The following is a 21,749-nucleotide window of genomic DNA, read 5'->3' as shown; positions in this document are numbered from 1 at the left end:
TTTTAACTTCATCCTTGGAGTGGAATGTCATAGATTCCCCTATTGTTTTCCATGTAGCTACTCATCACTAGCAAAATGCTGTAATGCTTAGGGATGATACTTCACTTTTCCTAGGGTTTCCTAAATGCCAATTATTTGGAGTTTGTCTGGTGAAACTACTAAACAATTAAAGGAATGATTCTTCCTGCATTGCTCTGTCACCCTCAGCTGCCTTGGGCTATGCAATCTACTTCTGAGCTTGGAACCCAACTACTTCCACAGTTTTCCTGGTACAGTGAGTCAGATAGAGTCAGAATTCAAGTATTAAGGTACTTTTTTGTGTCTACAAACCGAGCTCATTCTATTGACCAAAACCTTTTCCTCCTCTGTTGTCTATCTCAGTTAATAGTGTTTTCCATTCAGTCAACCAAGTCAGAAACCTCAGTGAAATTTGATACTTCCCTCTCTTTCATTTTCCATACCCAGGCAGTCACAGGTCCAATGAGTTCTGTTTCTGATTTTTCTCTGGAAGCCATTTTTTTCCCCTCCGTTTCCAAATATATTGACTTATATTACCGAAAAATCCAGGGAGTGGTATTGCTTCAGGAATGGCCAAATGTAGGTGCTTAAGTTTGTCCTTCAAAGTGAGAGAGTGGCATGGACATATATACACTACCAAATGTAAAACCAATAGCTAGTGGGAAGCAGCCACATAGCACAGAGAGATCAGCTGGGTGCTTTGTGACCCCCTAGAGGGGTGGGATAGGGAGGGTGGGAGGGAGGGAGACGCAAGAGGGAAGAGATATGGGGATATAAGTATATGTATAACTGATTCACTTTGTTATAGAGCAGAAACTAATACACCATTGTAAAGCAATTATACTCCAATAAAGATGTTAAAAAAAAAAAAGTTTGTCCCTGTCTGTGTGCTCTTTTTCTTGATGTGTTGGCTTCATTCTCAGGCAGATTTTTCTTTTTTTTAAAATTTATTTATTTTATTTTATTTATTTATTTTTGGCTGCATTGGGTCTTGTTGCTGTGCACGGGCTTTCTCTAGTTGCGGTGAGTGGGGGCTACTCTTCGTTCCAACGTGCAGACTTCTCATTGTGGTGGCTTCTCTTGTTGCAGACCGCAGGCTTCAGTAGTTGTGGCTCACGGGCTCAGTAGTTGCGGTTTGTGGGCTCTAGAGCACAGGCTCAGTAATTGTGGCGCATGGGTGTAGTTGCTCTGCGGCATGTGGGATCTTCCTGGACCAGGGATCAAACCCGTGTCCCTTGCATTGGCAGGCAGGCTCTTAATCACTGTGCCACCAGGGAAGTTGCAGATTTTTCTACAGGATAACCCTTGGCGACTTCAAGTTTAGCAGTCCAACCAAAAAGAAGACAAAAGCAATCCCCGTAGGTATGGCAAAAGTGAAAATTCTGGGGCTGACTCTTTTTGGACTGACTTATGTTCCTGTTCTTGTAATCAGGGTATGGAATATGTTGCTCAGTCAGGCCTAAGTTATATGCCCAACCCTGGATTCTAGGGTAGGGTGATATTTTCTTGGGACTTCATGGACCAGATTAAGTGCCAGAGGGGTGATTCCCCTGTGAAAAATCATTATTCTATTACCAAAAGAAAGGGACATGAATTCTGGGCAGATATAAACAAAATTATTCACTAAAGCCTTTATTATTTCTCATTGTGGATTCTCTCAGTAGCCTCCTGACTAAGCTCCCAATCTGAGCCCAGTCCCCCTATTCCAAGCAGCTTCCACATTGCTACCAGCTTAATTTTTCAGAGGCAAAGTTACTCTAGTATTTTGCTCAGAAATGTTCAGTGATTTCTCATTGAAAATAGAAAGTCAAAACTTCCCTGGTATTCAGTATGAAGTTTCCAGTTACAAAACCATGGCATTCACTCACTCTCACATCTCCTTCCTCACCATTCTGATACTTGCTCCTCTAAATTCGCTGCATTGCCTCCTTCTTTCCCTGGAGATCTCTTAGTCGTCCTTTAAATAATGCTCCTTTAGAAGTCATCATCGACCTGCCCTTTTCTATCTTTCTTATTACAGCACTTCTCACTCTATAGCATTTTTTAAAGGTATGTACCCCTTTCCCCCACTGCATTCTGAATATCCAGAGAGGTGGGGACTCTCCCTCTTTAACCACCATAAGCCCAGTGCCTAGACATATGGTTGGTGTTCACTGAATATTTGCTCAAGGAATGAAAATGGTAAAATTTGATCATGCTGCTTATGGTTCGGCAGGTGTCATTGGTGCTGTTGCTATTGAAAGGGCCTCTATTTTTCTCTTTCTGTTTATTCATTTTTCACTTTTTCACGTAATTTTCATTTTCTATTTCTTCCCTTTTGTTCCCTTTTTCCTTTGACCATGCTCTGGCAGCACTGGTAGCAAAGCAAGAGGATCACATGATTTTTGAGCAATCCAAACTGCTACTCCAATTATTAGTACAACTCTGCCTCCCCTCCCCCGCTGTCCCCCCGCCCCTCCCCCGCAAAACATACTCTTGAAGCTTTAGGGGAAAATGCTATTGTCAGAAGCCGGAGGTGTATCAGCTGATAGCAGGAACCATAAGCCGAAGCTTTTCTCAGTATCTACCCTCCCCACAGCTGTTTCTGCTTTTTTATAGCTGCTTTATCACTTCTTCCATAAATGGAATTTGTTTCCTGTTTTTTATTTTGTTTTGCAATCTTTCCTCCATAAACAACCTGCCTTTGTATTTATAGACCAGCTCTGTCCAACATGATAGCCACTTAGCCACCTGTGGTAATAAGTCTAAATTAATTAAAATTAAATTTTTAATATTTCAGTTCTTTAGTCATACTGCACAGACTTCAAGTGCTTAATGGCCATAGTGGCTAGTGGCTGCCATATTGGACAGCACAGATACAGAACATTTCTAGCATCACAGAAAGTTCAATTGAACAATGCTGCGTAGATTTAAATCTGCATTTATCAGGAAAGAACTGCAGCATGCTTACATGTTTTTAGTTCCTCAGGATCAGGCTCACTTGAAGTATAAACTACACTTGATTAGGAGGAGAGAAGATTATTAAAGGAAGTCATCAATAGTAGTGAGTAAATAGGAACTTGGCAAACTATCTCTCAGTGTTTGTGGGGCCATATCCTTTGCCAGTGAAACTCACAGGAACCCTGCTGGATTGTAGGACTGAAAGATGATTGATTTTTTACTAGAAAAATCCCATAATTTCTTAAGGGTTCTCAGACAGTCTCCCTGTGAGCTCTCTCATTTGGATACTTTTGAGAAGAAAGCAGTAATAGTCATATTGCCATTCCTCTTCACCCACCTCCCTCCAAGACCATGAATTTATTTTTGCCTCCTAACCTCTTAAAGAATCCTTTGAGAGTTTTAGATTTTCCAAGGGTGTTTTTTTTTTCTATTTGTTTTTTGCTACTTTTGTTATTTGCTCACTGTTTTCTTGCTTTCTGGCTGGAGAATATGTCTGTACTACTTCTACTTTTGAGGATCTATTGACTTTTCTTATGCATGTGCCTTAGTACAAGACCAATTTTTGTGACTGTTCTATGTGTGCTTTAAAAAAGTGTTCTTCAGGGTGTAGTTTTCTGATGTTATAGAACAATCTTATTAATTATATATTATTCAGCTCTTCTAATCACTTTTTTACTTTTGCTTTTCATGATCTCCCATTACCATTGTTTTTTCTTTTCCATTTCCATTTTTTTTTTATTATTTATTTATTTATTCATTTATTTTGGCTGTGCTGGGTCTTCGTTGCGGCACGTGGGATCTTTAGTTGTGGCATGCGGACTTCTTAGTTGTGGCATGCAGACTCTTAGTTGCGGCATGCAGAATCTAGTTCCCTGACCATGGATCGAACCTGGGCCTCCTGCGTTGGGAGTGTGAAGTCTTACCCACTGGACCACCAGGGAAGTCCCTGTTTTTCTGTTTTCTGCAGTTTTTATTTCCCCAGTGTGTGTGTGTGTTGTTTTGTTTGATACATTTTGAGGCCATGTTATTAGATACATAAAAACTGAGGGCTATATCTTCATTATTCCCTCTTTGTCTTTTTAATGATTCTTGCCTTGAATACAACCTTGATATTAATATAGTTTCCTCCTACTTTTTTGTTTGATTGGCTGTTTTGTTTTAAATAGTTGAGTTTATTCCACTGACACTTATTTTTATCTCATATCTGTTGGGTCTTAATTCTGTCATCTTTTAAAAATGATTTCTATAATGTTCTCTTGCTGTTTTCTTTCCTCAGCAGTTTTTGAGATAGTTTAGTTTTAGTTCTAATGATGGTTATCTTTTACTTTAAAATAGTCTCCCTAAAACTGAGGCAACTGAGGCAGTGTCTTTCCTCCTTTGCCTTTGCTATTGGAGTGGTGGTGTATGCTTCCTTTACCTTGCTTGTAAAGCACTCTTCTACCCAGACACCATAAGGTGTGACTGTAAGGTAATGAGATTGGCTTTCTTACATGACTCACAAAATCAACCCTATTTTTTTGCAGTAAAACCTCTTTCATTCTGTCCAGTAAGCAGGTTTGATTCTCTGTTATATACAAGGTCATCCAATATGAGGAAGTCTTTCCAGCTATCCTGCTTCAGTGAGAGCACCATGAACATAAACAGGGCCTTGTAACCTGGGCTAAGAAGAAATTTGACCCTAGTTTAAATTCAGTGAAGATATTCTTTGTAGGTAGAACACTGTGACTAGTCTTCATTATGTCACAAACTGTCCAATCCCAAATTTTCTCTGAAGCAGAATGGGTAAGAAGGCTTTATACTAGGTGCCCTTTCTGATTTAATTGGATTCATTAGATTTGTGCAATTGAAGTTCAAAGGAAAAGCACAGAGCAAAGGGAAGTAATACTACTATTATTTGCTTGATGGTGGTGCTTTCTGTAGATTGTCAATTACACTCCTTTATGAAATAGTTCTCTCCATTTTGCAGATGAGGGAACTGAAGCTTAAAGAGTTTAATGGCTTGCCCAAGGATGCACAGCTAATTTGTGCAGAGCTAAGATTCAAATTCAGGTTGGCCTGACCGTGAAGCTTGTTCTCTTTCCACTGAATGACATTTTCTCTCTGCTTATTAAAATATAAAATACAAAAGAAATAGAGGGACTTCCCTGGTGGCGCAGAGGTTAAGACTCCACACTCCCAATGCATGCCACAACTAAGAGTTTGCATGCCACAACTAAGGAGCTGGCGAGCTGCAACTAAAGAGCCTGCTTGCCGCAACCAAGACCTGGCACAACCAAATAAATAAATAAATAAATAAATATTTTTTTTTTAAAAAGGAAATAGGAAAACCATGGTCCTTCTTCTTAAGGAGATCAACCACATACCGGTAAATAACAATGTTTTTTTTTTTTTTTTTTTAAAGATTGTTATTAAGAGGAATGGTGTATTGACAGCATGTGTTATGGAGTTTCTAACTAAAAAGTTATAGCAGGTCAGATTATTTAGAACTTCTTGGGAGAAAATTGTACTAGAGCTGAACCTTAATCCCTGAATGGGACAAGAAGAGAATCATTCCAAGTGGAAAGGTCTCCATGGATACAGTCATGAGAGTAGGTATGAGGTTAGCATGTTTGCATGTGGTAGAGAGAGAGAGACTGTATTCAAATTGAGGAGTACTGAGCAGGATGGAGAATTTTTGAACTCCGTACTAAGGAGTTTGCTTATCATCAGTGGTAAGGCTTCTGACATAAGGGATTTTCCTACCTTTTGTTAAATCTACCCATTGTTGAAATTCAAGAAATTTAGTATCATTAAAATTTAGTATGATTGGTGAAGCATTTGTTGAATAGGTATAAAGTTACAAAGCATGCCTTCTAGACATTGAGATTCCTAGACATTGAGGTTCCCTCCTAGACTTTTGAGATTCTGCTGTCAACCGCTAAAGGGATAGAACTGCCAATGGTTAGGTTCTCCTAAGTGCCCCAGAGCTGAGAGCTGTGTAATAGAGTCAAGTATGTTTTTTTCTATAAGCATATTGTTTATTTGAAAAGCATCATAAATATACTACATACTCTACAAGTTAAAAACTGTATAACTAAAAACAGAAAATATGGAGCCAGGTAAGAAGAAAGTTAAACGCAAATTAAACTTGGTAGTTTCTCGCTACCTCAGTGTTACCAATAATTATTTCCCGGGACTTCCCTGGTGGTGCAGTGGTTAAAAATCCGCCTGCTAATGCAGGGGACATGGGTTCGATCCCTAGTGCAGGAAGATCCCACATGCCATGAAGCAACTGGGCCTGTGCGCCATAACTACTGAGCCTGCACTCTAAAGCCTGTGAGCCACAACTACTGAGCCTGTGTGCCACAAGTACTGAAGTCCACGCGAGCCTAGAACCCGACTCTGCGGCAAGAAAAGCCACCGCAATGAGAAGCACCTGCACCGAAAGGAAGAGTAGCCCCCACTCACCACAACTGGAGAAAGCCCGTGCACAGCAACAAAGACGCGACACAAACAAAAATAAATAAATAAAATTTATTTTAAAAAATTATTTCCGGGGGTTCCCTGGTGGCGCAGTGGTTGAGAGTCCGCCTGCCAATGCAGGGGACGCGGGTTCGTGCCCCGGTCTGGGAAGATCCCACATGCCGCAGAGCGGCTGGGCCCGTGAGCCATGGCCGCTTAGCCTGCGCTTCCGGAGCCTGTGCTCCGCAACGGGAGAGGCCACAGTAGCGAGAGGCCCGCGTACGGCAAAAAAAAAAAAAAAAAAAATTATTTCCCTAATTAGGTTTTTCCCAACTTTAAGAATGAACCCATTACTTCTTTCCAGGAAGTGCTTTCTGGCATTAAAAGTCCTAGGTGCTTGCCTGACCACAAACTTTCAGCATAAGATGCCTTTGATACTTGAGTATTTAAAATCCTTTATGGTATTTTCCAGCTTCTGGTTCACTAACTTTGTTCATATTATTGACCTTTCTTTAATTGCTAGCCTCAAGGAAGGCCGAAATAGTTCCTCTCTTCTCTACATTCCCCTTATATAACCAAAAGTAACCACTATTAACATATCACTATTTCTCTCAGTATATTTATGTTAAGATCATAAATATAATTTTACATTCTGCTTTTTATACTTTTACATACTTTCATTAGCTTTGGAAATTGTTCCTAATCAAAAATTTTAATGGTTTCATGATATTCCACATATGGATATCACATACCTCTCCTCACATTTCAGGGATCAAATCATTACCTGACTTGGGACAACCTGACCTTCAACTCTGGTCTCGGGTAGTTACCACATTACAATGCAGATAACTGGCATACTGTAGATGGGATATGCTAATAAGTTGAAGCTGTTTTCTTTTATTACTAAAAAGAGTCTTGGGGGTGGAAGATATGCCAATATATATTTCTTGCATTAAATCTCATTGTACAATTGCACAGTATCTACTATTTATTTACTATTGATTTCACTTATTTTTAATGATTAGTTTTATATTAGTTATATGGTATAACACTTCTTTAAAAAATAACATTTGCTTATAACTTTACTGTTTTAACCTGAGTGTTACTTCTAATTGTGATTTGGCAAGCTTAAGACTGAGTTGGCATTTAGGGAAACTTTTTCCTTGGGTATGCTTATTTGAGTTGCTTAAGCAATTCCTGTTCCTCTTCAAAGAATGTAGTCAGAATCCTCCCAAAAGAAAATTGGCAGAACTTTATTCTGAGATTGGCTTTGCTGTTTGTTGATAAATATGATTCAAGTAGAGATGGATTATGCTGTCCATTGCCAATCGAGCCTAGTTCTTCCTTGACATAGGGTAATATGCTTAGGAAGACTTGCTTTTAATTTATGATGATTAAAGAAGAGCACTCTGTATACTTGCAGAAGTGGCCATACAAAGGGCTGCTTTGAGCCTAATACATTCCTTGCCTGTGCCCAGATGAAGGTTACATGTGAATGCAAGATGATACAATCCAAATAATTATTACCAAACAGGTTTAGCCTAGGAAAGACTGACTTCACTTGCTAACAATCTGGGTAAAGAATGAGGAGGGATATTTTATTTCTCATGGTGATCTATTTATTTGCATCTAAGATTCAGGTATGAATGGATTAATCCAACCATTGTGTATGGGCTTCAGTTGAACTTAGTATTTCAGCTCTCTGAAAATGATAACAGTATCATTAGGGTAAAGGATCCTAAAAAGTAAAGACACTAAACAGACTAGCTATGTAAATAAAAAATTTTTTAGGACTTCCCTGGTGGCACAGTGGTTAAGAATCCGCCTGCCAGTGCAGGGGACATGAGTTCGAGCCCTAGTCCCGGAAGATCCCACATGCCATGGAGCAACTAAGCCCGTGTGTCACAACTACTGAGCCTGAGCTCTAGAGCCCGCGAGCCACAACTACTGAGTCTGCGTGCCACAGTTACTGAAGCTCATGTGCCTAGAGCCTGTGCTCTGCAACAAGAGAATCCACCACAATGAGAAGCCCGCACACCGCAACATAGAGTAGCCCCTGCTCACCGCAGCTAGAGAAAAGCCCACGCACAGCAATGAATACCCAATGCAGCCAAAAATAAATAAATTAATTAATTAATTTAAAAAATTTTTTTAAGTTTACTTTTCTTCTACATGAGCATATACCAAATATAGATGGTTTGGTACATCTTAGAGTAAGAGCCACCTTCTTTTGTAGCTGTGGTATCTCAAGGGCACTTCATTTTGGGGAAGAAAATTTCTTTAGTTTGTACAGAAGTTGTTAATAGATCTGAATGCTCAAGGTTTCTAGGGTTTCAATGCTCTTTGTAAAATTTTGGAATCAAAGCCCTAGGATGATAGGGTACTTGGTGTCTACTTTCAGGATTTATTATGATGTTCTTTGACAGTTAAACTTGTAAGATCAATACAGAATGAATCACAACACAGATAGGCAGAGTCACTTGAGGAACCAGACTGGCTCTCAGGCCTGCACCACTTGATTGTAACCTGTTGGAATGTAAAACTGTGTCAGTCAGAACAGGCCGGATGCTTCCTGAGGAAGCATAGGAGATGGGGAATCACTGAAGCAAAAGCTGGCAGTCAGTTGGCCTCTGTGATGGCAGTTTCACAATACAACAATAAATGGCCTTTTAATGACCACCTCAGTCCTGTGTGCATCTTAGTTATCTTGAAATATCTCTCAGGACTGGGTTAGAAATAGAACAGAGGAATGGCCAACAGGTATATGAAAAAGTGCTTCACCTGACCAATCATCAGGGAAGTGCAAATCAAAACCATGATGAGGGGCTTCCCTGGTGGCGCAGTGGTTGAGAATCCGCCTGCCGATGCAGGAGACACGGGTTCGTGCCCTGGTCCGGGAAGATCCCACATGCCGCGGAGCAACTGAGCCATGGCCGCTAGGCCTGCGCATCCGGAGCCTGTGCTCCGCAACGGGAGAGGCCACAACAGTGAGAAGCCCGCATACTGCAAAAAAAAAAAAAAACCATGATGAGATATCATCTCACACCTGTTAGAAGGGCTAGCATCAAAAAGACAAGAGGCAACAAGTGTTGGCGAGGGTGTGGAGAAAAAGGGACTCTGGTGTACTGTTGGTGGTATTGTAAATTGGGGCAACCATTATGGAAAACGGTGTGGAGATTCCTCAGTATATTAAAAATAGAATTACTGTATGCCAGCAATTCTCCTTCTGGATATATATCCAAAGGAAACAGAATCACTCTCTCGAAAAGATATCTGCACCCCCATGTTAATTGCAGCATTATTTAAAATAGCCAAGACATGGAAACAACCTAAGCGTCCATTGACACATGAATGGATAAAGAAAATTTCACACACACACACACACACACACACACACACACGGGAATATTATTTAGCCATAAAGAAGGAAATCTTGCCATTTGTAGCAACATGAATGGACCTTGAGTGCATTATGCTAAGTGAAATAAATCAGACAGAGAAAGACAAATACTGTATTATCTCACATATGTAGAATCCAAAAACCCAAACTCACAGAAATAGAGAACAGATTGATGATTGCCAGAGGCAGGGGATGAGGGGGTGAGGGAAATGGGTGAAGGTGGTCCAAAGGTACAAACTTATAAGTCAGTTTTGGGGGTGTAATGTACAGCATGGTGATTATAGTTAACAGTACTGTATTATATATTTGAAAGTTGCTAAGAGAGTAGATCTTAAAAGTTCTCATCATAAGGAACAAAATTATAGCTGTGTGGTGATAGATGTTAACTAAACTTACTCTGGTAATCATTTCACAGTATATACATATGTCAGATCATTATGTTGTATGCTTTAAACTAATATAATGTTATATGTCAATTATTTCTCAATAAAACTGGGGGGGAAAAAGAAATAGAACAGGGGAGTCTGGTGACTCAAATGTTTAATGATGTAAGGTTAAAAAAGCCTGGTGTCTCCCAGTTTGAGTAAATTCTGGGTCTCAAGGCCTTCAGAGGAGAAGACCAGAGTGAGATCCATTTGGCTTTCCTCTTTTAGATGATACTCCTGTACCAGACCTAGCTTCATTCATTTTATTTTGTCTGCCTTTACTCTCTTCATCCACTTTTTAAAAGTGGCTCAGAAAGTGTACAAAATGTATGAGAGTTAGAAAGCATTCCAATTCAGAACCCTCCTACCCTAATAGGTATTTAAATGATATTTAAATGGTTATAGTGAAAGTTCCTTGGAGAAATTATAACCATTCCCAGGACTGTCCTTGAAGAGGAAAGAGTAGTATTCTAATAAGAAATGAAAGGGCTCGATAAAGTGTACAACATAACAATTGGGGGCCCAAGAGAAGGAGTTTGACACCTCATCTCCTCATGTTTTCCTTATCCAGTTTTATTCTGTGTATCCAGTTCTTTTCACTCAATTGCAGCTGGTTTTGAGTTTTTATTGGGTTGGAAGCTGTGTTGAGAAAATGCTGGGAATTTGAGAGGAACCTTGACGATCATCTAGGGCAATAATTTTCAAACTCTTACACTAAAGTACTTCACATGGTCCAAGGGAATAAGCCAATAGTTGATTGATTTGGGGACATGGCCTAAGTGGCTCAGTGGAAGCTTAAAACATTTTGTCTCAATTTTAGGTTAAAAAATTGAGGGGGAAAATCATGGGCAATTTGTATTCTTTTCCATAATATTTGTGTACAGATATATGTACTTAGTACTAGAAATATAGTTAATAAAAAGTTGTTTTTGGCTTTTTTGTTTGGCAAAAGATTTCTGGTTTTCAGCAAATGCTCTCATCTCTTTATATATTGCCCATGTAATGTCATTGTCCAGAAATGGATCTTAATGGGTCACACTCCTAGAAACAGGGTTATAGGCTACTTACATGAGGATGGAATGATAGTAGATGAAGATCACCTTACAAAGCACAATATGCCATGTAAATATGAGGGCTTTATATATATATATATACATATATGTTTGTTTATTTATTTTGGCTGCACCGGCTCTTTGTTGCAGCATGTGGAATCTTTAGTTGCGGCATGTGGACTTCTTAGTTGCGGCATGCAGGCTCTTAGTTGCGGCATGCGGGCTTTTTCGTTGTGGCATGCGAACTCTTAGTTGCAGCACGCATGCTGGGATCGAACCCAGGCCCCCTGCATTGGGAGCACAGAATCTTACCCACTGGACCACCAGGGAAGTCCCAATATGAGGGTTTTAAAACAAAATCTTAGTGTTCTTTACAACTTCAGTCCTCTCAGAATTGGGTCTTATACTCACGTAAAAAATTAATAGGGGAGACAATGTTAGGATGTGGGGCAGCAGGCTTCTTGTCTTAGACTTTCTTTGACGTGGTCAGGATCAGGTACAACAAAGTAACTAACCATTGGTATAATTAATGCCCTTGCAGGAAGGAGCACTGGCAGTTGCTGGGTAATTTGAAGACTACTGTGGAGGGTTTAGTATCAGCTAACAGCCCCAATGTCTGGTCCAAGTATGGTGGCCTGGAGCGGCTTTGCAGGGACATGCAGAGCATCCTCTACCATGGGCTCATCCATGACCAGGTATGTAGATCCCTTCTTTTCTTTTTCTGCCAGATTGGCTGAATCACCTGTTGGAAAGAAATAGTTGCATTAAGTTGTTAGCAGGGAGAAGATGAAGGCAACTAGTCTCTGAGCCCTTGAGAGCAAGACTATAATATATGATAACAAGGAGGAGGATAAGGACAATGATGATGAATCATTGAGATATTCCTCTTAAGAGTATCCTAGGACGTATCTGAGAAATATTTACAGGATTATTGTCATTTTTAGACTATCCTGTGAGCATCACTTTGTTGATAACTTGTTGATGCTTGTGAGTGATAGTTTTAGTTATAGCTTACGTTTTCTTCTATGTAAACTTTATTGATGTTGTTTCTTTTCCTAAGTATCCTCAAACACTCTAATAAGCTTTGAGTATTAAAAATGAGTGGAATCTACTAACACTCAATGGTTTCTGCTTTAATTCTCAATGGCAGTTACTCCATTTGCAATGTTTTAAATAGGTTTGGTTCTGGATAAAATTGTCAAGTGGGTCATTGGATCTGATCCTCCTACTTTTTAAAAATCAAACCTCACAAATATGTGCATGATTTGTGTTCCCAAACACACTCATGCTCTTCCCATGTAAGGCCTTAGTATTCTTTCCTGAAACTCTTTTTTTCTAAGCCAGGCTTGTCTTTCTTTTTTTTTTTTTTTGCTGTATGTGGGCCTCTCACTGTTGTGGCCTCTCCCGTTGCGGAGCACAGGCTCCGGACGCGCAGGTTCAGCGGCCATGGCTCACGGGCCCAGCCGCTCTGCGGCACGTGAGATCCTCCCGGACCGGGGCATGAACCCGTGTCGCCTGCATCGGCAGACGGACTCTCAACCACTGCACCACCAGGGAAGCCCTGTCTTTCTTTTTTAATCAGAATTTATTCTTAACTAGCAGTCACACTGGAAAAAATTAATTGGTATTAAGATATTCATAGTTGATAGGATTTAATGTGCTACCCTCCCTTCTAAAAATATGTATATATCACCTCTGAACAAACTCTTTAAACCAGTGTTCTTGTTGAGTTCTTTCAGAATTCAGTGGAAAAGTTGGCTTAGGTTAGATTTTCTTTATTCAGAGTAAGTTCTAAAAATGAGGCCCTCTTTCTAAAGAATTTTGAAGAGATGGGGAAAATTTTTATCCTTTAAAGAGCTGAATCTTAATGGTCATCATTATTAAAACTCATTCCAGGAATTTGGAGGCAACATTGTATAGTAGACTGACAGAAGTCTTTGGAATCAGACAGAACCTGGATTGAAATTGCTCGGGTCCTTGGGGGAAAAAAATGACATAGTATTAATAATTATGGATTTTTGAGTCAGACTGTTCTTATTTTATCTCAGCTTCACCACTCTGTGGTATTGGGTAAGTTACATAACTGTTAGTGCTTCTGTTTCCTCATTTGTAAAATGAGGCGGTAACACTGGTATGTACGTCATAGGATTGTTGTGAGAATTAAATGAGATAATACCTGAAAAAACTTTAGAAAGTGTAGTAAGTTGTCTGTCAGTCTTATCTATTAGGTGATATTAACTTTTTTGAGCCTTTTCTCATCGGTAGAAATGTTGATAATATTATTTATATCATAATGTTTGGTGGAAAGATTAAATGAAATGGCATACAAATTTGCCTAGCACAGTTCGTGGTACATAGGAAGTAAATAATAAATGTTCCCCTCATTTTTTTTAAGCTTCAAGTTACATGTTGTCCTATGAAAAATATATGACTATTGGAATTTACAAAACAAATAATTTAACCCACTGCAATCTGGTTTCTGCCCTTACCACTGTTGTTCTTGCTACTGAAGTTTATGTAAGTCCATGTTACCAAATCCAGTGAACATTTCTCCTTTAACACTGTCTTGTGTTCTTCACTGTTGAACATCATCAGACCTTGACTCATATTGCATTATTCCAGTGTTATGGAGACCTTCTCCTACCTCTGTGATCACTCTTTCTTAGTTTATTTCCATGGAATCTCTTCCTCTCGGATTTTAGTTTTTAATACAGTCCAGTCCTATGTCCTTATCTCTTATTACATTGTACATTTTCTGAAACAGTCTCCTTCACTTGCATTGTTTTAACTGTCACCTATACACTACCTAGCCCCAGCTCAGACATCTTTGCTGAACTTCAGGTCCACAAGACTAGCTGTCTGGCTATCTGCTATACCTTATCATCTGGCTGGCTGTCCTATAGGCCAAGTACAACATGACCCAAAACAAACTTATTTTCTCTCATAAGGTTGCCCTTCCTCCTGATATTTTTAATACTAATCTGTGGCATTGCCAGCTACTCAGTCTCCCAAGCCAGAATTGGGAACCACACCAACATGTTTTACAAAAACCCAATACAAATTTCCCAGACTGATGACCGAGATAGCTACCAGATTAGAGGCACTGTCATTTAGTGATTAAAGTACTTTCATCTCGATAGCAAAAAAGTTCTTTTCTTGGCTCTATTACTCATTTTACATTGTCATCTGGAGTAATCATTTTACTATATTTGAAGACAGTTTTACCATCTGTGCCAGAAACAGAATATGTGTCATGATGAAATAGTAAAGTCAGTGGAATTCCCAAGTGAAAGATGCTTGGTAAAGCAACACAGTATTATTGTTATTAGTAAGTAATAAGATCTGTGAAGGTACCTGGTCAGCAGAATGAAAACTGTTAAAGTATATGGTCACCTACAAAACAGCAGTAGTGTTAATAAGTGCAAGCAGAGCAAACCAGACAAATCTGTCATACACACATACATTTAGCAACTACAGGCTCTAGTGGGAAGTATTAAAGACGAAAGATCCATACCAACTTCACTGCTGCTCAGTTCTGCCTTGTAAAGACCTAAAAATTAAAGTCTGCATTAAGGACTTGTTTTTCCTTTTCATTTCCTCCCTAAAGATTAAGGCTTTCAAAGGCTTCTGGCTGCTGTGTCATCAGAAAGCTATTCTGGGTGTCGTGCTCTTGAAGGGGGGAAGGGATACAATGATTCATGCTGGCCATGTCTCTTCTGTGCTTTCCTAGAGATGTGTTATGGAATGTGAAGTGTATTTTTTTTAATCACTCAGGGCCTTAGGAAACTCTAACATCATGACCATATTCTTAGAGGGATCTTGTTTTCCTTTACATCCTGCAGATATCTGGGCTACCTTTTAGTCTTTCCATAACGCAAGGTATATTTGATAACCCCTTTTCTGCTGCTTAGAAATGTGGAGACGCTTAATCCCTGAGATTTCTCAGCTGACTAGAAGTGCAAAGATTCCCCCCACCTTTTCCAACACTAAGAAGAAACCTGTACTTGGCAGTATAGATGACCCAATTTAAAAAATAGCAATAATAACAAAAAAGACCTCTGGTGTATATATATATATATATATATATATATATATATTTTTTTTTTTTTTTTTTTTTTTTTTTTTTTTTTTAGCCACGCCATGTAGCATGCAGGATCTTAGTTCCCTGACCAGGGATTGAGCCAGTGCCCCCTGCATTGGGAGCATGGAGTTTTAACCACTGGACCGCCAAGAAAGTCCATGTGTATTTCTTTTCTGAATATATAAGTAATATACATGTTTTTATTTTCTGAACATTTGGGAAATACCAAAAAGAGTTTAGAAGAAAGTAAGTTATTACCCATAATTTCAACATCAAGTAATAACAATCACTCTTTAACATTTTGGTAGATTCTCTTATTTTTTTCTATGCATGTACATGCTTTTTAAAATATTAAGATTATACTGTATCTATTACTCTCTAACTTGCTTTAAAATATTTAATTACAATAGTCAATACAGGGAATTCCCTGGCTGTCCAGTGGTTACGACTCCATGCTTTCACTGCTGAGGACCCGGGTTCAATCCCTGGTCTGGGAACTAGGATCCCACAAGCCACATGGCGGGGCCAAAAAAAAAAAAGAGAAAATAGACAATACATTTATATGGTTAAAAAAACAAAATGTATAAAACCACATGCAGTAAATATCTTGTTTCCTTCCAATCCCATTGGTAACTACTGTATTCTAGTTTCCTTCCAGAGAATTTTTATGCTTATAAAAGTAAATATGAATAATTTTCGTTGCTATACCTTTTGATTTTTCATACAAATAAAAGCATACTATAAACACTACTCTACACCTTGCTTTTTTCACTTGATGTGATTGTAATTCATCCCAATCCATTACATAAAGAGGTTCTTCATTCTTTTTTACAGCTGTCATTTTATAATATTCCATTCTATGTATGTACCATAATTTATTTAATCAGTCTCCTGGTAATAAACATTTAGATTCCTTCCAGGCATTTGCTCTTAGTAACAATGCTACAGTGAATAACCTTGAGTATATGTCATTTTGCCCTTTACCATAGGATACTCCTAGAAGTAGAATTCTTAGGCTGAAGGGTATATGCATTTCAGTTTTGATAGCTATGGCGAAATTGCCCTCCAGAAAGTTATGTCTGCTTACGCCCTCAGCAACATTGTATAAGACGATCTGATTCTTCATACCCATGACAATATAGGGTGTTATTAAACTTTAAACTGTCGCCAATATAATAGGTGAAAAGTTACATTTCTTTTACTCTGAAAGATGTTTATAAGAGCCATTAAAGTATTTTGGGGGGACTTCCCTGGTGGCGCAGTGGTTAAGAATCCACCTGCCAATGCAGGGGACACGGATTCAAGCCCTGGTCTGGGAAGATCCCACATACTGCAGAGCAACTAAGCCCACGTGCCACAACTAGTGAGCCTGCGCTCTAGAGCCCACGAGCCACAACTACTGAGCCCATGCACCACAACTAGTAAGTCCACATGTCACAACTACTGAAGCCCGTATGCCTAGAGCCCGTGCTCTGCAGCTAGAGAAGCCACCACAATGAGAAGCCCGCACACTGCAACAAAGAGTGGCCCCCACTCGCTGCAACTAGAGAAAGCCCATGTGCAACAATGAAGACCTAATGCAGCCAAAAATAAATTAATTTTTTTTTAAAAAGTATTTTTTGTGAACTTTTCCCTGTATTACCCCCATTTCCTTAGATTGTCAATCTTTTCCTACAGATTTGTAGAATCTCTTTATTTATTAAGGGAATTAGTTATTTGTCTGCAATGTGTATTGCAAATATTTTTTCCTAGCTTGTCTTTTGACATTTTTTGTTGTTGTTGTTGTTTTAAGTTTTGAATTTTATTTTATTTGATTTTTATACAGCAGGTTCTTATTAGGTATCCATTTTGTACATATTAGTGTATATATGTCAATCCCAATCTCCCAATTCATCCCACCAGGACCACCCCCACCTCCCACCACTTCCTCCCTTGGTGTCCATACATTTGTTATGGTGACTTTTACTATACAGAAATATCAGATTTTTAGTAAGTCAAATTAATCATTTCTCTTAGGGCTTCTGGGCTCTGTTTGATGCTCTGAAGGGGCTTTCCCACTATACGATTATTAAAAATGTTTCTCCATGGTTTCTTCTATTACTTTTATGGCTTAATGTTTTACATTTAAACCATTCTATCTGTAATTTATTTTGAATATACTTAATTTCCTTGGCACATGGATCTATTTCTGGATTTCTGTTATGGTCTGTTCTCTATTTGTATGCTATCACCACTCAGTTTTAATTATTGTAGCTTTTCATTATGGTAGGAGTAGTCCCTCACTCATATAGCATCTTTTGTTGTTGATTTTTTCACCCAACATTCACCTATTTATCATTTTATTTTCATGTTAACTACCATATCATTTTTTGATAAGGAAAAGCCTTCTTACACATGACCTGGATCATTAGCTGATTGATTGAGGGAAATTAAACATTGTTAAAATACATCACTCAAACATTTTATTTTAATTTAAAACATCCTAAATTTACATTTAATTAACAGTCTTTGGGTATAGGGTCAAACCTCTTCTGTGAGAATGAATCCACTGATGGAGTTCCATATCATCTTTCTTGTATAAATTACACCCATAATACATCATACAGGACTTCCAGCTTCCATGTCTTTATGTTGGACTAGCAATTTAAAAATCCTGTAGTATGAATATAAAACGTTCTACATTTTTAGGCTTTCTTCCCCCAACTTTGAAATTGTCTTGTCCCTACTTAATTTGACATCAAGTTTTTATTGAGGTTTTTGTGTGTACATAAGTAAATTGCTGGATCATATGGTAAGAGGATCTTTAGTTTGAAAGAAACTGCCAAACTGTTTTCCAAAGTGGCCATACTATTTTGCATTGCCACTAGCAATGAATGAGAGTTCCTGTTGCTCCACATTCTCACCAACATTTGATATAGGCATTGTTCTGGATTTGGGCCATTCCTTTTTTTTCCTCCCCTTTGGGCCAGTTTAATAGATGTGTATTGTGTTGTTTTAATTTGCATTAATTTGCATTTGATTTGTTTTAATTTGCATTGCCAATGATGACCTATGACATGGTGCATTTTTTTACATGCTTATTTGTCATCTGTATATCTTCTTTGGTGACTTGTCTGTTAAGGCCCATTTTTTAAATTGGATTGCTTATTTTCTTATTGCTAACTTTTAGGAGTCCTTTGTATATTTTGGATAACAATCCTTTATCAGTTTTGTCTTCTGCAAATATTTTCTCCCAGTCTGTGGCTTATCTCCTCTTTCTCTCTCTCTTTTTTTTTTTTTTTTTTTTTTGCTGTACGTGGGCCTCTCACTGCTGCTGTGCTGCTGTGGCCCCTCCTGCTGCGCTGCAGAGCACAGGCTCCAGACGCGCAGGCCCAGCAGACATGGCCCACGGGGAGCGGCATGCAGGATCCTCCCGGACCAGGGCACAAACCCGTATCCCCTGCATCGGCAGGAGGACTCCCAACCACTGCACCACCAGGGAAGCCCATCTTCTCATTCTCTTGACATTGTCTGTCAGAAAGCAGAAGTTTTAAATTTTAATGAAGTCCAGCTTACTAGTTCTTTCTTTCATGGATCATGCCTTTGGTCTTGTATCTAAAAAGTTACCACCATACCCAATATAGGTTTTCTCCTATGTTATCTCCTTGGAGGGTTATAGTTTTCCATTTTACATTTAGGTCTGTGATTCATTTTGAGTTAATTTTTGTGATGGGTATAAGTGTTGTCCAGTGTTTCAGCACCATTTGTTGAAAAGACTATCTTGTATTGCCTTTTGCTCCTTTGTCAAAGATTAGTTGACTATATTTACAGTGGTCTATTTTGGGGCTCTCTAGTCTGTTTCACTGATCTTTCTGTCTGTTCTTTTGCCAATACCACACTGTCTTGATTATTGTAGCTTTATAGTAAAGTCTTGAAGTCAGATAGTGTCAGTCCTTTTTGAAGAAAAACATTGTTCTTCTCCTTCAGTATTGATTGGCTATTCTGGGTCTTTTCTCTCTCCATATAAATTTTAGAATAGTTTGTGGATATCTACAAAATAACTTGCTAGGATTTTGAATCAGATTGCATTGAATCTATACATCAAGTTGGGAAGAACTGACATCTTGACAATATTGAGTCTTCATATCCATGAACATGGGTTATCTCTGCAACTTAGTTCTTTAATAGCTTTCAGCAAAGTTTTATAGTTTTTGTCATAGAGATCTTGTATATATTTTGTTAGATTTATACCTAAGTATTTCAATTTGGACAGTACTAATGTGTATGGTATTATTGTGTTTTTAATTTCAAATTCCACTTGTTCATTGCTGGTATATAGGAAAGTAGTTGACTTTTATATATTAACCATATATCCTCTAGATATATGGTTAATATGACCTTGCTATAATAACACTTACTAGTTCCAGGAATTTTGTTGTTGTTGATTCTTTCGAATTTTCTAAGTAGGCAACCATGTCATGTGTGAACAAAGACAGTTTTATTTCTTCCTTCCCAATCTATATTCCTTTTATTTCCCCCCCCCCTTTTTTTTTTGTCTTATTGCATTACTGGCAAGGTATTTCCTGACTTCAGGGACAAAGCATTGATGGAACCAATCCAGAAAAAGGGTTATTGTCTGGGCCTTCTTGTTGTATGACCAAAAGACTGGCAGCTGGTGTTTATCTTTTCCCTTCAAGCCTTGAGGGTTAGCAGATTCACAGATAAGGGCAATTCTGATCATAAACCCGACTGCATTTGCACAAAACAGTGGAGTAAGCCTGTCCCTTCCTTCTTAAATCCTGGTGCTCCCTTCTCTTCCTTACTAGTAAAGGTCCTTTGTGGCATTTTTTTCCAGAATAGGCCACTTTCATCTGCATTAAAAACCTGTTCAGGCAGATTTCCTTTCTCCCCAATTATTTTTATTTTATTTTATTTTTTAACGTCTTTATTGGAGTATAATTGCTTTACAATGGTGTGTTAGTTTCTGCTTTCTCAGTTATTTTCTTAATGGTGTCTGTGAATTTGTCTGCTGCCTCTTGGTCAGCAGAAGCTACTTCTCCAAACATCTTTCTAAAATTTTCAAACCATACTGTTCAGGCATTGAATTCCCTAGCTTTAGATCCTCTACCTTCCTTTTGCTTTCAGTTGTCACATAAAGACTTTGCTTTTTCTTGAATCATATTAGAGTCCATAGGTATGCCTTCCCTATAGCAATCCTGTACCCACATAAAAGCTGAATTTTTCAGTATGAGATTAAAAGGTATTTCTCAAAAAGTAGAAGGGTTTTGTGCCTGCTGGAGTAGCTGCAGGCACAACTTCACGAATTTCCTTTTCTTTTTTTACCATTGTCCTTACACTGGATTCACTTATCTTGAAATGGTGGGTAACTGCAGCTGCAGGCCTCAATCTACGGTGCATATCAAGCAATTCAGCTTTTTCTTATAATGTCATGACTTCTCTCTGCTTCTCGGGAGCACTCCCACCATCACTAGTAGCACTTTGTATGGGTCCCCTGGTGTTATTCAGGGTCTTTGGCATTACACAAAACACAATGGAAAATACACAAGAGCTGGCTGGGAAAGGTCACTTTTTACTGCAGTATGTAATTTACTGGAGAGACGAACTGCTCATACAGAGATGATTAGTGTCACACGGCATTTTGAGTGGACACTCACAACACTTGAGCTCACAACAATAACAACAGGAAGTGGCTACAAAATTATTATAGTAGTACATAATTGTATAAAATTAACTACAGTTAATTTTATGCAGTTATTTAATACTGCTTCTTAACGTTTGTTTATATTTCTGTTGACTGCACATGGCACCATCTATGGTCCATAAGTGTTTGTGTGTGTAAGTTTTGATAAACTTTAACTTTTTATAATAGGTTTGTATATATATTATGGTAGTAAATGATAAAATAGGATAACATCTACCTATATTTTATGCATTCATGAGATATCTAACTTTCCTAATTTTTTCAATATTTCTAGGCTATGCAGTTCATCTGCAAGTTATTTTCAAATTGTTGCAAATCTCCAATAAATTTTCCAATATATTTATTTAAAAAATCCACTTATAAGAGGATCCACCATTCAAACCCGTGTTGTTCAGGGGTCAACTATATAGCCTTCTATATCATATGCATGTATTACCTCCTCAAAAGAACAATTAAAATAATTTTTAACAATTATTCTTTAAAAGGGTGAACATCTGTATATTCCTTTTATTGCTGCTGAGAACCTTTGTTGAGGCAAGGGAAGGTTAGGCTTTGCTTTTTTTTTGGGGGGGGGGGCGCCATGCCACATGGCATGTGGGATCTTAGTTCCCTGACCAGGGATCGAACCCACACCCCCTGCATTGGAAGTGTGTGAAGTCTTAACCACTGGACCTCCAGGGAAGTCCCAAGT

General features: G+C 38.5%; 1 protein-coding gene across 5 annotated transcripts in view; it reads left to right on the top strand.

Moving 5' to 3' along the window:
• The window catches only part of RUBCN (rubicon autophagy regulator), a 78,718-nt gene that overhangs the window by 4,034 nt on the left and 52,935 nt on the right, over positions 1-21,749 (top strand). For all 5 annotated transcript variants that reach the window (XM_067034400.1, XM_059064364.2, XM_059064363.2 and 2 more), the window contains exon 2: positions 11,818-11,971. In XM_067034400.1, the coding sequence (XP_066890501.1) occupies positions 11,818-11,971 (154 nt within the window). The remainder of the gene's footprint in view (positions 1-11,817; positions 11,972-21,749) is intronic.

Source organism: Kogia breviceps, chromosome 5 (assembly GCF_026419965.1).
Source record: "Kogia breviceps isolate mKogBre1 chromosome 5, mKogBre1 haplotype 1, whole genome shotgun sequence".
In the NCBI taxonomy this organism is placed as follows: domain Eukaryota; kingdom Metazoa; phylum Chordata; class Mammalia; order Artiodactyla; family Physeteridae; genus Kogia; species Kogia breviceps.
This window is presented reverse-complemented; position numbering and strand designations above follow the sequence as displayed.